This window comes from Chaetodon trifascialis, chromosome 4 (assembly GCF_039877785.1).
Source record: "Chaetodon trifascialis isolate fChaTrf1 chromosome 4, fChaTrf1.hap1, whole genome shotgun sequence".
Taxonomy (NCBI): domain Eukaryota; kingdom Metazoa; phylum Chordata; class Actinopteri; order Chaetodontiformes; family Chaetodontidae; genus Chaetodon; species Chaetodon trifascialis.
Genome location: NC_092059.1, coordinates 8,090,129 through 8,112,361, shown reverse-complemented (window position 1 = coordinate 8,112,361; position 22,233 = coordinate 8,090,129). Strand labels below are relative to the sequence as shown.

Genomic DNA, 22,233 nt, shown 5'->3' with positions numbered 1-22,233 from the left:
CTGGTTTTGAGCAACACATCGCGTCAAAGGTAGATTTGTTTGTTGTCCTCAATGATTTGACAGTAGCTGTCGTAACAATTTATCAAGAGTCAATTCTGAGACACAAAACAATAAATAAGTAGCCTCCCGCATGGGAAAGACATTGTCTCCTTTTATGTGAACACAGCCAAGTTCTTGCTGGCAGCTATCTGGTAGCACTGAGATATCAGCGAAGGTCTCCGAGATCATTTAGTTACATAAGAGCTGGAGGGGGACATGATTGATTTTATTTAGTCCGTTTCAGGTCTGTTTTTATTTTGAAAGTTATAAATTAAAATTTCCTCAATATTTTTTTTCACAGGTATTTTTAATGTGATCACCATAACTGCAGATTGATGGAGATAAACATGTCACACACAGTCCTGAGCATTGTGTGTTTGGCACCACATGTTGAGAGTTCAGTAGGAGTTCCCATCCGACTGCCCATCAGCCAATCACATTTCTCAAGCTGTCTGGCCTGATTTTTATTGACAAATGTTCACTTTTATGCTCTTGAGAGTAGCCCTGAATGCAACCAGTGATGTTTTATGTGTGCGCGCTTTGAATGAAATGCATTGGTTGGCTTGAGCCTTGTACTCATATTGTGTCCATTATCAACCATGCAGCTAACACACTGCATTACTCTGTTTCATTATCATGCAGAAAAACCTGTTCTGTTGCACGTTTTTGTAGCCTAACAGTGAAACCAAGGCAAAATTTCACTGACACCATGGCCTAATTTCCCAACGCAGCACCTACAAGCGCAGATATGATTACTTATAATAAGAGCGGATGTTTCCTCATAGCAAAACTCAAAGTGTAACCTATTATGTCCTATTGCAACACTTTACTCACACCGATACAACTCTACACTGCTGCCATACTTGCACTGTACTTATTTGTATTGTACATACATATTTTCATGCACTGTCTCCACCAGCTTACACACTTACTTACTGTTTACAACCTGTTTACATCTCATCCTATATATTCATTACTCCCTGTTTATACCTGTAAACAACACAGTATATATATTTACTTTACTACCTTTTATAGGCTGTTTATCATCACAGTATGTATACATATTTATGTGCATACCTGTATACAGTCTGTTATTATGTATATAAATACTACATCGCTGCATCACTGTGCAATCTGTTTACATTACTGTCTATATATTCTACTGTTACCCACCAGGCTACCTCATTATCATATTTGACTTAATATTTTATGTTTTAGTTGCTGCACTTTTTTTTTTTTTTTTTTAGATTTTACATATTTTCTTGTATACATCTGTAAGAGCACAGATGGAGGGAGCCTGAGGCCGAAGAATCACACTGCCAGCGACTGCTTCACTGTAACTGTTGTTTACGTGACAATAAAAGAACTTGAACTTGAACTAATGTCCTCCCTCTCAGCCGGCGTTGTGTCTGATCTGGCCTTGTGGGAGCAGGAAAGACACGGCTGTCCCATGGGCTGAGATTAGAGAGGGTCTGATAGCACCGAGGTTTGCTATGTCTGCCTGGCTGAGGTAAGCTATTGTCTCTCAGCGCCCAGTGCGTCACTGCCATCCCAGTCGAATGCTCATGCAATCTGGGGAGTGAGCGACTTCGGGTCAGAGACAGGTCATGTGAGCAGCAGAAAACAGCTCTATCAGCCAGAGGGACCTTCTACATCAGCTTAGGTCACCACTAATCTGGATTTAGAATACAATGACCAAAAAACATATTATTGTACAAGTCAACCACAGTGTTTTTGAGGAAGTAGAAGTACATTAGATGTTTTCTTGCTGCGATGAAATTTGAAACACTGAAAGCATGCTGGAATACACTGCAAGGGGTGGAAGTAATTAATTGCATTTCTTCCTGCCGCTGTAATTAAGCGTTCAGACTGCACATGCACACATGCATCCACGTACAGTGACGTACACAATAGAATAACTGCTTTCTTTAGCCTCCTTTTTACGGTTTCATTCCTATCACACTCTTAAAGGCACTAAAGTGTTGCAGCCAAGGCAGCAGACAGATATGTTGCAAGGGACACTGTTGCTTTTGTCACTCCATAGAGTTTTTCCAGACACTCCAGCCGGGATTGCCCCACACAGTCCCTCTGGGCCCCTGAGTCGCACTCACACACACGCACATAAACACACACATAGACACACACACCCACACACTCAGCAATAACAGCCGCCTGCTGGAACTTCCTGGGCCTCTTAGTCATGCGTCACTTGTTTTCAGTCCCACCCATCGAAGACTCTCTCTCCCTCCAGACACACTCTGTCTGAGGCCATGTGTCACAAGAGCTGTGCATCACACACACAACTTAAGATCCCAGGACAAACAGCAAGAAGGCAGTAAAGGTCGACATTAGTGATGGCCACAGCGGCCTTTGAAAAAATAAACCTAACATGTCCTCAACATGTACAGTATATACACATATTTGAATCACAGCAGGTATCCCTTCTGTTCTGTACAGTGTTTTTCCGCTCTGCTTGTGTCCCAGAACACAATCTCTCCGTATTACATTGGTACATAGCTGTTTGGGATTACATCACTGGGCAGCTAACAAAATATAGATGTTTCTAGACTAGAGGAACATATGTGTACAATTAGCAACTTCAGTTCAACCACGTTTGTTGTTGCGGAGTGTTTGTGGTCTCTCGCTGCAGATGTTTCGGCAGAGTTTGACTTTATCTGCTTTTATTGTCCCATCCTCATTAAAAATACTGTTGTTTTCCAGTTTATATCCTCCTCGCTCTGTCAATGTCTGTTTGGATTTACTCACAAGGCGACTGGTGATGTTACTTTTTCACCACGTTAGCAGCATCGTTGTAGGGATGGAAATACTGGCGAGGTTGACTTTTTTGGTTTTTAGTGCAAATGCCTCCACAGCATTCTCATCGGCCTCAGTAGTACTTTGTGATTACCGTTAATTAGCAAACGTTAGAATGCTAACATGCTGAAATAAGCTGGTAAACATGATAAACATTATACTTGCTAAACTTTGGCTTGCTTTCATCATCAATGAGAGCATGTTAACACGCTAACATTAGCATTTAGCTCAAAGCGATGGTGTGCCTTGCTGCTATAGCTGTGGACTTTTAGTTTTGCTCAATGATAAACATTCACTGGTTGTGAAAATGCCATTTTGAGGATGCCAAAATATGATAGAACATAAAGCAAAAGACAGCATGCTGGAAAGACAGCGCTATCTGTTCTACCCAGCTGATGCTACATAGCAACACCAACCGCAAACCTCCACAGGAGACAAGAATTTCCATTTCAACAAGAAATTCCCCAGCAGGTGGCTGAGTGTGAAACAAGCACCAAAAAAAAGAAAGAAGACAATTACAGAGTGTGTTTGAGAGGAGAACTGTGTAGAATATCCCCTACAGGAGTGTCTGCAGTGTTATTTTTGGCATGCACTGTGTGTATGTGTAAATCTCTGTCTGCTTGTGTGTGTGAGAGAGCGCTGTTTGGATATTTTGCATGCAGATCGTGTATACGGTATGTGTGAGTCTGCACATATGTATTTGCTCACACGGTTGTATCTCATAGCCATCATAGTCCATACCAAGCAACACTGGGGCTAACAACACAATGCATGGGTGCAGTTGCTGCCCTAATCTAAAACTGATCACCAGTTGTTTAAAGGATGTGCAGCTCTGCAGTCTGGAGGAATAGATACCACATGGGCCTCCCGAGTTCATTTGTGGTACACTGTCCCACTTCAACAAACAGAGTATGGTCTAACGGATGATTTAATTACATGTGTCCTGGTGGCTATTTTAGCTGTTCAAGTAAAAGAAGCTGCCGATAATAAGCGGATAAAATCGAATGAAACCCGAAACTGAGGCAACTTTCCCACTCTCATCTTTGCTGAATTGACATGGCATACCGTAACGCATGATGGCAAATTAAATGTTCAACAAACTTTCCATGATAACCAACCAACTTTCCATCATAAACAAGTAGGTATCTGGGCCAAGGCTTATAAAAAAAAGGTATTTGTGTCTTGTTCCTATGCGAGAGCCACCTGCAAAGCTGATGTGAAATTATGGTCATGGCCTGGTAATTTTCCAAGCCGCAAATTGCACAATTGGACTCAATTTGAGTCAAGTTTGGGAACTAAGTGCAGCCCAATTATCACACTTCATTGACTTCTTTTAGTTATGTGGCTTGATATTTCAACATGAACTCAAACCAGAGTTAATTCAATGACCTTGTCAGTGCCAAGACGGGGCCGGCAACAATCTCACATTATACTTGTCTCAGACACACGCGTTCCAAAACACTTCAAACCCCCAGAGGAGCCTCTGACAGTACCCACATATTTACTGAATACTGTAAGAAAGTGGCTTAACCTCAGATAAAAATTCATTTTTTTTTTGTATTAACATCTTTTTCAAATCCTTACAGTATATTTTTTTTTGTATTCCCAGCATTTATCCTCACATTGTGTGCCAGACCACACAGAGAGCCAGAAGAGAAGCCATCCCAGAGGTCCTGACGAGGAAGTGAAACAATTCACCAAGAATAATTGGGGACAATTAGCATTTGCACAACTTCCTAACTCTGCTGATTTGTTGTTGGTGAACTGATCATGACCAAATCACTGACAAACGTTCCTCATTTGCAGTAAACCTGCCTGGATTTTCAACTGTTGCTTAAAGTGGTGAAAGCAGCCATAGCAAATGAATCACAAGCCTGGCAAACATTTCCATCCCGAGGCTCTAAAAGCATGAGTCTATGATTAATGTGGCAAATCAAGGCGCAAAATCAAACTTCGGCACATTTCCTCAACAGTTATGCTTTCTTTTTCTTCTCTGTCAGATGCTGTCATCGTGTCTAAAAACTGTTAAACGAGTCTTCGTCTGCGATGACGGTGTGGCTGATAGGACGTCTGACATGCCTCATTAAAATATACATGAGCTAAGATCAGAGATCGTGAAAAGCGTTTCTGAGAAATCCAAAACATCGTCTGCAGCAGCAAGAACCGGAGTGTGGGCTGTTGCATCAGTGCAGTGCAATCATCAAAAGCTAAATGTCAGGCTTGTGGAAAATTAAAAGACTTGCTGTGTAACAAAGCAAGTCTGGGAAATAATGTCTGAGGCAGATAGATTGTGATGGAGTGATGGATCTGATATCTATTAGTTTCAGCTGTGGGGCCGAGCTGTTTACAATGCAGTGGCGCGATCCAGAGAGTGGGTGGTCTCCGAAACACTCCGCAGTGCCTGCTCTCATCACAACATCATTTCAGATCTAAATGCTGGCTGTTAACTTACTGGAAGTAGTAAGGCAACTTGGCGGAAATGGAACCATGTGGACATCGTTGAGAAAGAAGCTCGACATATCAGAGCAGGATGATTACGCATCCCTGAAATGTCAGTGTGGGCGTCACATTGTACCCCATGTGTTTGCAGGGATATAAACAACTCAGGCAGAAGTTGTGATGTAATATGTGTGACTGATCCCATGCTTATAACAGGTGAGCTCCAGCAGGAGAGAAGCACCCACAATCACACCCACACACTCAAACAGACGGACAAACACGCACGCAGACACACACATACAAAGCTGCGCTCCAGTGGAAGTGAGGCTGACCCCTCACCGGCTGCACCGCAGACCATAACATGCAGAAAAAAAGGATGAAATATGGAGCAAAGTGGGCAGAGGATTCCTGAGGTTTCATGTGTGTAATTAGAATAGCTCTGAAATGGCTCATAGGTTTACTCTGCGGTTATGTCATTACCACCAATGGTGTGACACAGGCGCATCATATCCGACATCAGTCACGGGGCCGTGCGTTAACGACATGCAGGTTGCTCCTGGAGAAGGTATTACACAGTCATAATGACAACAGCAAATGGGATTTTATTTGACTTCTATCCATCGAGACGGTTCGTCCACATTTATGTATCAAAAGTGCTGCCTCAGCTTATTGTTCAGCTCTGCATTTTACTGCAAGGCCGCAGCCATTTCAACATATGCGCCGCAAAGTGTGGCAAATGCTTTATTGTAGTGGGTGTTCACTGCAAATTCCTGCGGAGCTGCCACTTTTCAAACTATGGCGAGGAACCCTGGTTTGGTGAGCTTATTGTGTGGGTGGCAGAAGAATTTATAGATGGCTCGCGCTCATAAAGGTATAGGAATGATTGGCTTTAGCATTATATTTTCCACATAGTGAGGTTTAAGGCTAGATGGAATATCTGGAATATGTTTCTGTCTATTAAAGATGAAAAACTAAACAGACATGAGACGCTTCACTGGACAGAAAGTCGTCCTCTGCCCAGACAAGTCCGGTGTGCCACACTGAGGTCATGTCTGACCAGTGTCCCTGTGTGGTCAAGCTAAGTCATTTGGATCAATCAGTCATATATAACTTTACCCACCGTACACAGATATATTTCTGAAAAGACAATTTTGAGTGTTTTACGTGCGGGCACAGCCACAGCCCCTCGTGGCATTGTTATTTGCCCTGTTCGAACTAACAAAACATCTAATTCCATTCCCAGTGTAATAAAAGGGTACTTGGACAGGAATATAAACATCTCCCTAAAGTTGAACCAGATGCTGCTGCATGACAGAGCGCAGGATCCAGAGGAGGGAGAGAGAAAGACAGAAAAACAAGGGAGGTACTTTACACAGGAAAGTGAGTCAGTACCCAGGCCTCGGAACTTCGAAACATTCATTCCTCCGCTCCTTTGCCCTCCGTTCCCCTGTCCCCTCCCGCCGAAGCCAGAGCGGGGGGATATCCCTGAGGAAAAAAGCCACCCAGCCTGGATTTGATTCTCCGTCGCCTCTCGCATGAGGCCTCGAGAGGCCTGTCGGAGAGGCGACGCAGCCACGGCACGCACAGGAGAGGAGGTCTAACCACCGCACGCATAAACTGACTGGCTGCTGGAGCCTGACCCACCACTCACAACCCCAGCACGACTGGAAAGCTGTCCAGTTTCCTTTACGGTGCAAGTATGATCTCATTAGGCTGAAACTGGCTATGATTAAGACTGTGACACAGTTTAGAAAAAATCCAAATATTATAAAATACATGTCAGAGACCGTTTCACAGTTGCAGAGTACTGCGTCTTTTAGTCTAATGGACTGCAGACAATGTGTTGAGGTGAGGTGAGTAAGAGGAGAAGCAGGTTGCAGAGTGAGTCCTGTGGCTCAAGTATGTTCCCGTTTCAGAAGCAGTAAAAGAAAGAAGACACCTTGTGACAAATATTAAACTTTATGTTGTTTTGAAATGGCAGTATAAAAATACAAAAATATGTTGATGCATTCATCATTCAAATTTCACAGTAAGTACACAGGTAGGTACACACGAGGCTGTTATTTACACGAGTCGTCGAAATGTTCCATCATACACTGAAAGGATTACTGAAAGTATTTCAGACATCTGCTTTGAGTTGTAAGATTTAACTGGATCACTTGACTGTTTGAAGTTGGCCATTTGTATCGAGATCTACCAGGTTAACCAGCGTCACCACCGAACAGACTCACCTCTGATGGCACTATAATCAGGTATGCTCACTTGGCCTAAGCTGCGGTCCATTCTCAGACAAATTTAATTTTCCTTTCACTCAGACGATGCTAATTACATTTGTCTGTCCAGAAGGTTCTTTTAAAAAAAAAAAAATCCACTCAAATCAAAGCAGCAAAACAGCAACGGAATGAACTAGCATGACCTACAAAAATGCATTTGGAAAACAAAGCCAAGCGCTCGACAGAGGAGGTATTGTGGAGGGTTTGGGGTTGTACCAGCAGTCCTCTGAGACTCCTACAAACACAACCAAACTGTTAATTTGAGTGATCAGCGGGTGGCCGAGACTTTGGATCAGCATCCAGAGTAAACATGTGTGGGGGGAGAGAGACTATACAGGTTTGTTTAGGCTGAACCCCTTCCTCACCTCCAGACAAAGGGCACACAGCGCAACCGTAGTTGTTCTGTTCTTGTTTGTTGGTAAGTTGAAACCACATTGGCACGCTCTTAAGTGGTATCAACTTTCCAAACAAATTAACATTGTTTTCCATCAACTTATGAGGGAAAACTGTTTGTTTGTGGGGAATGGAGACCGTAAAAAAAGCTGTAAAATGCCAATGCCAGTGGCCGCTTTTGTACATACACAATAAACAAAACACAATAAATACATTTTTTTTTTGCATCAGCTTTCCCAAGGATATATGGATTTGTTACTAGGATAAAAACATAAATAGAGTTTGATACCTTCTCCAATAAATAGTAATGGTATTCTATTTACAATATGCACACATCTCCCAAAGAGCTCATGAGATATTTCTATCCCGAGAAACGTGTTCACCTGCCTCTATTTCCCAAACTGACACAAGATTAACACAACTTATTTTTTGGAGCTCTTTTAGAGGCGGTTACACTCTTGTACTGTAAGTCTTCCATATCAAACCTATTGTCATTCTGCGTACCAAAGGGGAGGGGGAGTGATGCCAAAAAAAAGAGGTCATCATGGGAAGCTAGTGGTGTGGCACTTCGGAAATGTTTGTCGCTGAACTCTTCTCTTGAAAAAGGGCCGTGTCAGGAGTCGTCCGTCTAGACCGCGTTTTCCTCGCTGCCTTCCAAATCGGATACTTTCCGAGGGGGATCTGCACAAAAGGAGTCAAAAAGAGTCAAAATCTACTTGCATGAAAGCTGTAATAGCCTAAATGCTTCATATATTATTAGGGACAAGTGAGACAGGCACAAAGAGGTGAAGTGACAGGTGTTTTTGCAGCCTTACTGTTGCAGTTGCCGTAGTGGCGGACTCCTATGGAGCGGCCGAGGAAGCAGGTGGCCCGGCGGAGGTGGCAGGCGCTGGGGTAAGTGATGTTGTCATTGCCACAAATTGCCTGCTCAGACAGCATGGGTATTGGGCAGGGGGTTGTGCGGCACATGACGCAGTGGGCGCTGTTGGTCTGGTCGGTCACACAGGTGTGGGTACCTGGACACACCACGTTGGAGCACGACTCTGTGCAGGGCAAGAAGAAAGAAGGACTATTAGCAGAGAATAAACGTGGTGTTTTGCTGCTGTGCATCAACTTGATGTCTCTTTCGCTTACTTTTGCAGTCTCCTTGGTACATGACCTCCAGGTCGGGGTGTCCCATGCAGCGCGCCATCAGCAGAGAACACTCATCTTTGTATGACTTCCCGTCGCTGCCGCACACAGCATGCTTCCGGGAAATGTGAGAGCAGTCTGGAGAGCACACACACTGGGGCCTTCCCGTCTTCATTTTGCAAACCTTCCCGGGACTGCATTTGACTCCCTCGCAAGTCTCTACAAAAGCACAGCGAGTGGTTTCATATGTGCGTGAGCGCTGTGCAGTGTCAGTATAATGTTACTGTATTAACAAGTCTGCAGACATCAGGTGATCTGCAGGCATTTTCATACAAAACAAGCTCGAGATCTGGGGTTTTCCCAGACCATAACACAATTTTCACCTTGCATAATATTTACAATAATCACATCTCTTTATTGACCATTACACACAGGGGTGTCTCGCCTGGTGGAATGTGAGGCTGGCGTGTTTTCATAACAGATCTATGTGTACGGCTGCACACAGGCTGGGCTAAGCTCCTGCAGAGGGATGGAGGGGCTGTGAGGTAGACGGAGTTCAAATAGCTGTCAGAGAAGTTTGCAGGCTGAGAAATGAAGGAGCCCCGGGCTGCTCTGACACCCCATAATGTCAGAGCGCAGGAGGAACTGTAATCCTACACAGTGCAGAGTCAACACTAGACAACGCACACAGGTCTCTTCCCAGGACCTTTCGGAGTCTTTAGAGATGATGCCTGCTCAGCTCTGAGTCCTGAGGATTCTGTAAACAATGAGCAACTTATTTCTTATTTCCTGTCTCAAGCAGCACTTCAATATCCTGTTTTATTCCAGAACTCTTTTTTCTCTCTGTCTCTCTCTTTTGGTTGATTTCCATTTTTCACTGTCTCTTGTCGTGTATACATTTTCTCTCCATCGCCTCCGCGTCTCCCAGTAAGGGAATGGAAACGAGGTATGATGTAGGTGTCTTACATCTGAAATGACAGGCCACCGCTTAACTTTCATCGACGTTCGCGATACTGACATTTTCCTCCCACGGAATTCCAAGTGATCAAGATAGTGTTGCACATTATGAGTCCCAGACGTCTGGGCATGTGGCAGGCATTTATTCCAGCCTGCAGGAATGCATTTTCTTATTTTGCTAATGGAAGCAAACAGGCTCCTTTTTAACTAGCTGTTTACCTTTAGGTGAGATGCAAGCTGTTCAGCTACCTTTGACTGCGGCAGCTTTATTCAGCTTTATCTAAACACAATCCACATCTCGGCTTCTCTAAGCCATGTGACGAGGCCGGAAAAACCCGGGGCTGCAGTTGCCAGTTGCTCGATCTTCACTGGAACTTATCAGCATGGAGAAATTCACATTTTTGGCCTGTGATCACATAGTGTAACGCTGCTTATGAAAACAGAATTTATCTGCGAGTGAACCTGAATGAACCTTGCAGAGATTCCAGGAGGGGAAGCTTCTCAGGACAGCTGGGTGGAGTTATGTGGAATGCCTCTCCTCCATCCACGTCTGCATTTTGTTAGAAAGCCGCCCCGGGAACTCATTGTTTAAATATCTCGATTCACAAATGACGTGGTTTCAATTAACTTTCACTAACTCCCCACAGACTGTTATTGTGTGTTGCGGAGAAGCCAATTTTGTCCCTGTGATATTTAATGATGATACCTAAGCAGTGATTAAAACAAATACTTACCTTAAAACTTGCACTAACAGCCGCAGCATGACTCCAGTGAAACATATCTATCATGTTTATTCACAGCGTGACTGTTAAGACTTTAAATGTGGGCTTAAAGCAGCTTCGTGCGTTTGGTTTGCATGCAATGATGAACGCCACGCTCTGCTGTGATAAAACGAAGCGTGAGTAAGTGATTCCTTCTACTTGGCAGATTGAGCTTGCTCTTTAAAGGTTTGTTTGTTTACCTTTGCACGGTTTACAGGAGACAATTCCGAGGAAACCCAGCAGGCTGACCTCATTCATGGGCAGGCTGGTGTTGGACCACGCTGTGTCCAGACGGCCCCCGGCACAGCACTCCTCTCTGGTCACCCCTCTCATCAGCACCATGTCACACCTTTGGTCTTGACTCTGCTGCAGCCAGCACATCCCAGCTGGAGATAAGGACATATTACAGTGTTTAAAACATATATGAAATAAGCCAATTTACTCAAGCACATATAAGGTAATGCATAAAAAAGCATATCACAGCAATCTGAATTATTCACCAATATCTATCAAATAAATGGCGGATTATAAAACTCAACTTCTGTGTTTTTCCCATTACAAAATGCTAATACGTGGCACCTGTCTGCTGGGATGTTTTCACATATATTAACTTGTATATAAAGAAAACACATATAAAACAGAAGGAAACACTATTTTTCCAAAAGGCTGACGTAGACGCCACATAAATATGATTTTTTTTTGAGGGGGGAAAAAAGACACCTCATCATTCTGATAACTGCAAGAAGATTCATTCATTCAGTTCTTCTAAAAACACATTACATCGTGGTCTTAAGTTTTCACAAGAAAAAGAAAGAAAAGAGTCCACTCACCGCTGGCAGGATTCCTCCCAATCTGGTACAAAGTGAGAATCACTGCAAAAGCACAGATGAAGAAGCTCATTGTGTTCTCTGGTTGGTACAAACCCGTTTTCTGAAAGCTTGTCCAAAGCAAATATCAGCAAGAACAAGAAGAAGTGATGGTCCAAACAGAGCGGATCACTCTAAGTCCACTCTGGAAGTAGCTCTCCCTTATGTGAATGAACGTGTTGTGGATAAGTGATGTCGTTCCCCCTCTGTATAAATATTTAGCCCAGATGGAATTATGCTGCTGGGATGGGCGATCCTCTCAGCCAGTAATAAGCCAGGGCAGGACACAGTTTGACTCTGACTCAATTTCCAGAGTCGGGAAATGATCCATGCCCTCCAGCGCCAGACGCTGGGCACTTATATGACCTCACAAAACATTTTCACACCATATTAGACTAATTAAGGGCTAATTAAGTCCTGGAGAAGATCTAGAAAGAGTTTTAGATTAGCCTTATCATTATCAAACTTTAAATTACATTTTTTCATTCAGCTTATTGAATAGACTAATTGAATTAGCTGTTCAGGTATTTGGGGAAAAACTTTATTGCATAATGTGAATGTGACCTAATAAGACACAGTTAAAGTCACATGTTATTTCTTTTTTGTGTGGTGGGTCCTGAATGTTTTGTTCTGAGTTGTCTCAACTCTCTCTTTAATGTGGCGCAGCTCAGACATATTCATTCTCCTCATAAATAACATACTGTTCGATAATGGCAGTTTTGTCTGGAAGCCGCTCGCTGTGGTTTTGGAGGGAAAAGCAGCCTATAGAAATTCCATACTCATTTCCTCTTATCTCATTATTGTGTTCAGAAATAATCTTTTGAAGCAACGTGACCCAGCACTGACCAGAAATTGCGTTTCTTTGTAGTGTAAATGCAGAAGAAAGACAGGACCACCGCAGCAAAGTGGTTACAGTGACTTCTGAGGGTATTTTAAAAAGGTTTCTGGCCATATGATGCTAAATGAAATGAATTTCAAGTGCCCGAAATATGCAGAACAACAGTCCTTGGATGGAAATGACGCCTTTCACCTCTCCAACACTGTCAGTCCTCATTTTGTTGTCTGTGTTAATCAATGAATGCCGATATTTCACTCCACAGCTGCGGTTAGAATGATACTGAGAGACGAGGGGTAGAGTGGGAGTGAAGGTGGTCTGCCCTTGAGCAATATATCAAGTTCAATAAACACGACCATGTTGGAGCTTATCAAGAACATTCATGTCTGCCCCCTCAGTTTCAGTCTATGATCAAACACAGACAGCCGCAGTGCGAGACTGAAAACACTGAAATACTGTGGATACATATACAGTATCTGTCTACCAGAGGGACAGGCGTGTTTGTTTAACACCATCCAGTCTTCAAAAACCAGGTGGCTGGAGGCGAATCTGCATTATCATCATGTCTGATCAGAACATCTGTGCTGCTCGTCTCTCGTCTTGCACTCATTCACCTCTGACACCGAGGTATGCTACTAATGCCAAAGTAATGCGAGTCTGCCCATTCGTCTGTCAGTTTTTTTTTTTATTGTTCCCGTTTGATCGCTGGGGGGAAATGAAGGTAGCATATGCTGTAGTATCTGAGTCTTTGTGAATGATGTTCCCTCCTTCAGCGGAGATCCCCAGGGCACTGAAGGAATGCTGCCTGACCTAGGAGGGGAGGAAGGAGAGCAGTGAGCGATGGCTGTGGGTGGCCTGCCTCTTCACTGGGTCTCTGCAGATCCACTCAGCTCCTCATATGGTTTGGATCATCACTGCTGAGCCATACAAATGAATGCAGCATGGTGGGGACCCACTAATGTATGATCTTCATTAGGGTGCAGCTTACTGTGTCCCATCTTTTAGAAATACTGGTCTCTTTCAAGTGGTCGGGCTCTATGGGGCAGCATGAAATTGAAGGAGCCCATGGTGAAGTGTGTCTAAAGTGAAATAGAGTGAGTGCATCTCTGATAGGGCAGGTGTGAAGCTGTGTCACTGTACATTTGTCCATTAATAAAGCAGAAAAGGCAAAAACACCACTGCCATCTAGTGGTGAATGTGGGCAGGTTTTTGCACAGGGGTTTTATGTATTCTTCACCCACTTTACTTCAAACTTGTGTTTTTCTGTGTATATGTTACTCCAGTACGAAGAACATGACAAAGCAAAAAAATTCAGATAAAACTCTGCACAGGGCAACATGGAACCGCATGGAAAAAAAAAATTCAGCAGGCTAACCAAGGTGTATCTCTCCAAAGTAACGTTTTTCAAGCTCCTCCTGGGAGGTGTTCCCAGGCCAGATAAGATACATCGCTCCATCGTGTTCTGGTCTACCCTAGGGTCACTAACCAGTTGGATGTGTTCAGAAAACCTCCAGGACGCATCCTGATCAGATGCCCAAACCAACTCAACTGGTTCATTTCACCGCAAAAAGTTGCTTCTTGTATCCAAAATCACATTCCTTCGGTCACTACCAAAAAATCGTCTCTCTTGCCATCGCAAGCCCGATACTAGGTCAGCATAACTGCAATCTGCCTCTTCATTTCATACTCTGTTTTTCCTTCACTTGTGAACTCTTGAACCCCTTCGCTTGAGGCAGCAACTCACTCCCAACCCAGAGGGAGCAATCCACAGATCTGGAGGCGCGATTCTAATCCCAACTGCTGCACACCTGGATGCAAACCGTCCCAGTGTGTGCTAGGTCACAGTCTGAGCAAGTCAGCAGAACCACATCATTAAAAAGGAGAGATGCAATTCTGAGGTCCCCAAACTGGACACTCTCCTTCCTTGGCAGTGCCTTGAGATCTGTCCACGATGGATGGCAACCCTGGCACAGGCCAACACCTACTGGAAACATTCTTGACTTTGTGCCACAGCTCTCACTTTGGTTAGACAATCGTGGCAAAAGTCTGGTAAACACACTTCAGCAGTATCCCCCACAGGAATCCCCAATGGACATGGTCGTAAAATGTCCAGAACCTTCAACATCTCAGGCCAAATCTCATCCACACCTGGAGCTTCTTGACTCTGGGTAAGGCTCCTCCACAGACGAGGAGGCTCGGGTTCAGGAGTTCCTCAAAGAACCGTTTCCACTGCTGTACAATATTTGATCATGCCCTTAAAATGTTTGTGTTACAACCTGTGAGCTTGTCCCAGTGAAAGCAGCTATGCAAAGGTTTGACATTATGGCCTTCTTCATGCGATCCATATCATCATTAATTACGACACCACTTGAGGATATCATAAACGACCACTGCTAGTCATACAGTTTGTTTTTTTTTACCATATGTAGCATAATACCAGCGATGCATGTGCATGCTGCATTGCTGAGTCCAAGCTGTTGCAATTGCAACTAACCTAAAATACCAGAAGGGGGCGCCACTGAACCATTTCTCAATCTTCCACCTTTTTCAGCCAGTGTTAGTTCACCTCTTCAGCCTCCTTATGTCACCACATATCCTCACTTCATAAAAAGGTCACTGGCCTTTAATTTTGGACATCAGAGAAGTCCTAAATTTAATTCGTACTTGTGTCTCTCAGACACATCTGTCATCTTCTACATACACGAGTGATGTCTGTCACAGCGCCTGCCCTGGGGAATGGCAGCTGACGCCTCAGTGAGGAGCCCAAGCTGTTACATGACCATTGGACCTTGAAGATAAGCCATATGTTGTCTTCTTTTGGTTGCAGTCACACCGACAAATTGTCAACATATCGATCAAACCTTCTCCTGTTTGCTGCAGAACTGCTTTCTTTAAATTTTACATTTATGTTTTCTCAATTTCTTGAAATATACAGCTACTCCCCTTCAGTGACATCATTCTGTGGCTACTGTGTGAACTACATCCTTCAGTTTACAGGTGATAGAGCTTCACTCCTGTCTGATAGAGGCTACGAAGTCGTATCTTGGCACAGAGCATGAAAGAAAGCACTTGTTTTATTACTAATATAGCCACCAAATCAGTTGAGAAAGCAGAACTGCTCCCATTACAATCCACCCACTGCCCTGTCTGAAGTCACAGAGTTGGTGTGTATGTCACACCGCTGAACAGGGCTCAGCAGTGGTAATTGCTCTTTCTGCCCCAGACTGCCTGAAAGCAGCGTCATCTATCCACTCAATTTACTCCTAATGTGTGTTACTGATTGAACCGGCAATGAGAGCGGGAATAGTGACAGGGCCGGATTGAATCACCCCCCCCCGTCCCTCAGCACACAGCTCTCCTCCTCCTCGTCCACCTCATCCTCTCCTTCCCTGCTTCCTTCCTGTGTTTAGAGTCGCCCATGTGAAGTCCCTCCAGCGGTTCATTAATGGGGAAGGTTAATGTCAGCACACGCGCTGCTCATACAAACAGCCCTCCCCCTCTGGCCCCACGTCACCTTTTCCGCTCTCCGGCCCCCTCTCATTTTGTAACCAGAGCAGGGCGCCGAGGTGGTCGTGACTAAGGGTCTCCCTCTGTGTCAGAGCGGCTGTCATTTCGCCATGGCCGTGTGCTGCTCCGGCTCTCTCTCAGTGGGCAGGAATACCCCCTTGTGTTCATCTCCTGAATAGACGCCTCACGCTCCTGCATTCATTCAACTTGCATAACAGACCTTCACGACCCTGGCGTCTCCAGACTTATCAGAGACATCTATAATAAAATACATCGCTTTTGGAAGTACTTCTCGTTTAAAGTTTAGCCGAAGTTGCAATTTCCAAGTCAGCTAAGGGTAATTGTGCAGTGATGCCGATGCCACTTATTATGAGTATATCCAACAAATATAATGTGCGTCAAATTATTGTTGCGTGGGGTCATGAAAGCTTCCAATTTGTCTTTTTATGACAGGAAGGGAGATTGCGTTGGTTAACAGTTCAAGTATGCTCATTGCCATATGTTAAGTGGTAATTTCCTTAACTGGGTTATGCATCGATGGACTACTGAGAGCACAAGATGCAGGGAAAAGTGAGAAAATGTTTCCTGTGCGTTCGGTGCTTTGGTGTGTAATTTTATTACAGCGCATCAATAATTGCTGCTGTAGTTTCATCATACGAGCACTGCCAGCAGCACAGTGCTCAGTTCAAAATGCCATGCTGGGTCTCTTTTAGCTACTTCTGCAAGTTACTGGAGCACCTGCACAGCGAGGGCAAGGATCAAAGTTTTGTGTTGTGTTTTTGAAGCGGTTTGCAGATTTCATCTTTATGGTTTTCTGCTTTAGAGAGCCTGTAGCTGTTTGAATGTCTCAGCTTAGCTCTGATTTGTTACTGTGTGCGGTAAATGAATGATCCCAAGCAAAATGTCAAGAAAAACTAACAAAATAACAATGATTTACACTCGAGTTTTCTGTGATGTGATGCGTAATGGTGGAAGCAATTCATCGCATTAAATATCAGTTTGATTATTTTAAAGTACATCACTCAACCTTGCTGTCTTAATTCATCTTAAATGAATCTAATTAAAGATTCAAAAGCATCATTAAACATTTTCATTTATTCTTTGTAAAGTCAGTTTTGCATAAACAGTGGTGAACTCCAGCTGTGCCCTGACGACAGCTACACCACAGCCGCACTGGTCTACATGCCTTGTCGAGCTCGTGACGGCGACCGATGCGCCGCGAACCATCTGCGGTCTTTATACTTCGAGCCGCCTTACATTGCCCTGAGAGCTCACTTATACAAACAGTGTTTGTCAGAGCTCATCTAAGGCTGCCACATGCCGTCCTGCTAATTGGTATTCAACTCAATATGACTCACTTACTGTAGGCAGGCAGCCACTAGTAACTGTAGTCGCTTCCTGGATTGCTGGTGCAGCATTCCCAGACACTGCAACATGATGTAATGTGGCAAAGGAGAAAGTCCCAAAAGTCATGATGATATTAAACAAACACAGAAAAGTTATTGGAAACGAAGAACAGCGAGCACAAGCTGACTCTGAAGGACACTTGATATATTTGCTGAACAACAACACAAACTTTCTATGTGAATCAACACCACTGACAGTCTGGAGAAAAAAATATTTTTTGAGCTTTATCAGAAGTGTTAGTGTCATTTTTTCCAACTCCTTGCAAAAGTGAGATGTGATTCTAATGGAATAAAGAGATTCTGCAATCTTGTGTGCCGGGCCGCTTGTCTGAGATACATCACAACCAGTTTGGAGACACTCGAAGCTTTAAGATTCACAAGCTCTTTGAGGCCACAGTGAACATGGAGTACTGGGAGGTTTTTCTCTCTCTGACCTACTTAACGTCTTCTTTTTAAAACTGGATGATGAGAAATCAGGTGCAAATGCATCCAGGTATATAAGATGCTTTCACTCCAGGAGCTGGCCAGAAACGATGCAGCTTCAGTACCGTCGTCACATGCTTGGGGATATGCAGTGAGAGAAAAATCTAATTTCAGCTCGGACCAGGAGTGTAATTCCAGTTGTGAAAACAGTCTCGCAGTGTCAGCTGTAGGTGCAATCCGGATATGAGTCACAGGTGTAAAGCAAGTGTCTGCCAGCCTGTCTCTTGTGACGGCTTTGTCCTCTCTTACGTTGCATGAATTTACCACCAAAGCTTTAGATATCAGGACATTACTGAGCACATTTTCCAGGAGTATGCAGCAGAAAACATAATGACTGCTTAGTTTCCAAAAACAAATATGCAAGATAATCTCATCCTTTACAAAACGCATCTGTTGATCACTACTGAAATCCAGCGTGTCTGATGGAAAATGCTGGATCATGACTGTTCCGATTCGGAGAAGAGCACAGAACATGTTTGTTGTTTGTCCTTGAATGACACCTTTTCTGCTGTTCCAGGATGCTCGAGTATGACCCCGCTGAGAGGGTCTTGAAACAACACATCACACGGCGTAAGTAAGTAATCTTTCTCCTGTTCGCCTCCGGAGCAGCAATTCAGCTCACCTTGATACAGGCCTGAGAGTAAGTGCTCCTAAAAAATGGAGTACAGATTACATTTTAGGCGAAACATCGTTAGTGGGGTTTTTTTGTGTATGTGTGTGTCCGAAAACAAGCTCTCGTTTCGTCATTTGCATTAAGCCTTGTGTTCGTGGCTCCTTTTCTCTGCAGCCTGTTTTGTGTTGAAGTGTACTTGTTTCAAGCCTTTCGGCGTCATCTCGCGTGTTTGTCTGGCCTGTTTTGTCGAGATGGATTCGCAGGCCGTCGTCGAGCCTCGTGCACGGATCACACCCTGCAAAACGAGGCGGACTGCGGTTGGCTCAAAGTAAGAAACAGGACACCAGTCTATGCCGTGTTATCACTGACAAAGAGTCGGTGAGAAACAAACAGGGATGAGCAGATTTCAGTTTAGTTTTGATTTGATTAAAAGTTTGCTCAGGTGCTACAGAGGAGCATCAGCTGATCAGATAAACAACAGGTGACCCAGAGCTGCAGCATCGACACACTGGAAGGACGTTTTCATAGTTGTGATTCTAGTCTGTATCATCTCTTTAACTTCCCAGCCGGTCTCCCTCTGCGAGCTAGCCCTTTAAAGACTCTTGACTGCACAAGAGCTGATGCTCATGCTGGCAGCAGTTACCATGGCAACAAATGACTGAAGTATATTTGTTGCCGCCGTTATGTCGAAAGCTGTCAGAAACTGATAAATAAAACAAAACAGGGGAGGGAAAGTTTGGATTCTGTCTCTCAGAACCGAGCGCCATGTGACAGCTCTGCGACCGCGTGACTCTGATTCACCGCATTTAGGGAGAAAATGAATCAGTCAGAGATGAAAACAGCCACATTCATGTGTCAAGTACGCACAGAGCGATACTACTATCGCTTACTGTCACCAACGGCGTTATTTTACATTTCAGCTCTTGATGTTTGCTGCTGTTTTTTGGGTTGTGGGTTAATGTTCGACAAGCTGATTAATGGGCCTCCTTTGCCAAACCGCTCTTTGGTCATTAACAGCAATGAATTATTCCAGAGAATTAAATCAATCTCTCCATATATGGTCGCTGCTTCCTTACAGTCTCAGGCTGCTGTATAAATATTTAAACAAGCGAAAGGGCAGATGGGTCCATTTAGAATTAATTACCCCGCTCAGTGTAAATATGAACATTAGGCGACTCACAATCGGTCGAGGCACCATGCTGGTGTGTATGCAGTATTGATGCACCTCACCTCTTGGAGTGGAATGCGTTCACTGGGCTGCGAGCCTCACCGTGTTACCGTTGCTAAGTAATAAATGTCAGCATGCCAACATGCTAAGCAAAGATGGTGACATAGAAAGAGTACTACTGCTACTGCTACTGACAGGTTAGCATTGTTGTTGCGAGCATGTTAGCATGCTGATGTTAGCATTTTTTTTCACAGCACCGCTGTGCTGAAGTGCAGCCTTTGAGAGCGTTTAGTGGAGTCATCCGAGCAGTAACCTGCAGGGCAGAAAAATGAAGCCAGCAGTTCCACAAATGGCCACTTGAGGTTAGCTCCAAAAGCGAGTCAGTCCCCATAGACCCCGATATCAAAATGCTCAACTTGCTAAACATGTTTACAGCCTGGTACAAATAAATGTTTCTGCCTCTATAGCTAATTTCACCATTCAACTGCACAGGGGGTGATTTTTTGCATAAGGACCTTTTAAAAATTACATTAAGGCTTAAAGTTGCGCATAATTATGTGCATAGTCACTTTCACAGACAGCTAGCCACTAGGTTTCGGCAACCAGGCTTCATTCAGCCCACCTTAGATCCACCCACACTCCACTTCTTTGCCAATTTTTGGACAAGCCGGGAGTTTGGTGGAGTCAGGCACTGCCAAGGTGCTGACGGTTGGAGCCACTGTCATCGAGCTTCACAGTGACTCTTCAGAAACCTTTGGAGGACATCATGGAGACTAAGTCCAGGCTAAGTACTGTCTATGAGTCTTATGATTTATACAGCACATAATGGGAACATGACAAAGGACCCTATGTTCCTCAGCTCGACGGTCAGGATTGGAGTTATATGAGCCAAAACAGGATGGTTAAAACTCTTATTTTCAGCAGTAAATTGTCCTGTTAACTACTTATCTTCATTGCAATTACTTTATGATTTATGGGATGTTTATATCAGCCTTGAAAAACAGAATCTGTTGGGCTTCAATTTGTATTTGTTAGATATGAAAAAAAGCAAGTAGATAGATAGAAAAGTCTGTGCTCAGTGAAGACAGACAAGGTGCTAACAGCACAAATGGACCATGGAGAGAAAATAAGAGGCTTAACACTTGCTCCTTATTAAATACAGTAGAAAGCTCTTTTCATTTAAACATGAGTTTGGCCGTGATGACACATGATATTTTAATTAGGAAATGGAGGTTATACAGTCTCTACATAAATACTGTTGATCCTTGTCTCTCCAAAATCAATATGCTTAAAATACATTCTCCTCAAATCCATTTGTCGCTGCCTTTGTGCTCTGAAAACAGAGTCCAAAAATATACTGACATTAACATGACAACTGCACAACTCTAACTGTTGGCAATATGCAATTTAGAGATCTAAAATAGAGCGGAGCACGCTGAGAGGCTTTGTTATACGCTGCAGTTTCTAATGTGATTATCTAATAAGATGCTTTTTAAATAAAGCTCAAAGTCTTGGGTACACCGTGCACCAGCATACGTCCAAAAATCACTCTGCCAAAAACATTTCCTGTCCTTTTTTGAACTTGTTGAAAGTACAGATAATTGCCCCTTTTAATGTTTTTTTATGTAACCGCTGTGGTGGAGGTGGCGGAGTAAGATGAGCTGTTTAACGTCGGAGAATGGGAGTGGGTAGAAGAGCTCTCAGTCGCACACAAAAAGGGAGAAAAACTCATTTCTGGAAATAATGGATATCACTGATTACGGAGAGAAATAAAGCGGAGCGATAACAAGTCAAACAAACATGGACCGTACATGTGACAACAACACAAAGACAGCAACATCTCCCAGTGTGCACGTCTCCATCTACAGTACATGAAAGCATACACATGCACCTCCCACGCATCACACACTCTTCACTACACTCACACCTTCCACACTTGTGCCCACACGTACACACATACTACTTCATGCAGTTGGGTTATAAAAAAGCTCTCTTCACACACACACACACACACACACACACACACACACACACACACACACACACACACACACACACACACACACACACACACACACACACACACACACACACACACACACACACACACACACACACACACACACACAGCTACCTACCTCATGCCCCTGTGGCTCAGCTGGCATCACTCATGCTCTGTGAGCTGTTACAAAACGAAAGGTCTTCAGCCCTCCATCTCCAAACATTACTCACTGCTCTCACAGAGAGGAAGCTGTGTGTATGCAGTGGGCCGCTCTATTCAATATATCTGGCAATAGGAAGGACATGTGGGCCATTTTGACGATACGTAATCTGAACATGAGAGAGCCACCTACTGAGGACACATGGAGTATCGCTGACTGTGACTGTGAATGCAACCGTTGTGAAACCATCTTTTGTAAACTCTCTCCGGTCCTTTTGTGTGAAGCCTTGGGCTTGTTTTCTATTGGCTGAGGGCAACTGGTAGCACGTTGAAAGTCAAGCAAATTTTTATGTAATTTTTCGGCTTACATAGTGTGTTTCGCTCGCA

General features: G+C 43.9%; 1 protein-coding gene across 2 annotated transcripts; it reads right to left on the bottom strand.

The window, feature by feature from the left end:
* Positions 1-7,234: 7,234 nt before the first annotated feature.
* On the bottom strand, positions 7,235-21,946 carry fstl3 (follistatin-like 3 (secreted glycoprotein)). 2 transcript variants are annotated; one of them, XM_070961522.1, is made up of 6 exons: positions 21,824-21,946; positions 11,638-11,679; positions 11,008-11,193; positions 9,093-9,308; positions 8,774-9,001; positions 7,235-8,639 (listed from the first exon to the last, which is right to left on the bottom strand). In XM_070961522.1, exons 3-6 carry the CDS (start codon positions 11,186-11,188, stop codon positions 8,587-8,589), a joined length of 678 nt encoding a protein of 225 aa, XP_070817623.1. In that variant the 5' UTR covers positions 11,189-11,193; positions 11,638-11,679; positions 21,824-21,946; the 3' UTR covers positions 7,235-8,586. The 2 variants fall into 2 exon arrangements, with proteins under 2 accessions (XP_070817623.1, XP_070817622.1); XM_070961521.1 differs by lacking the exon at positions 21,824-21,946 and having other exon boundaries at positions 11,638-11,856.
* Positions 21,947-22,233: the final 287 nt, after the last annotated feature.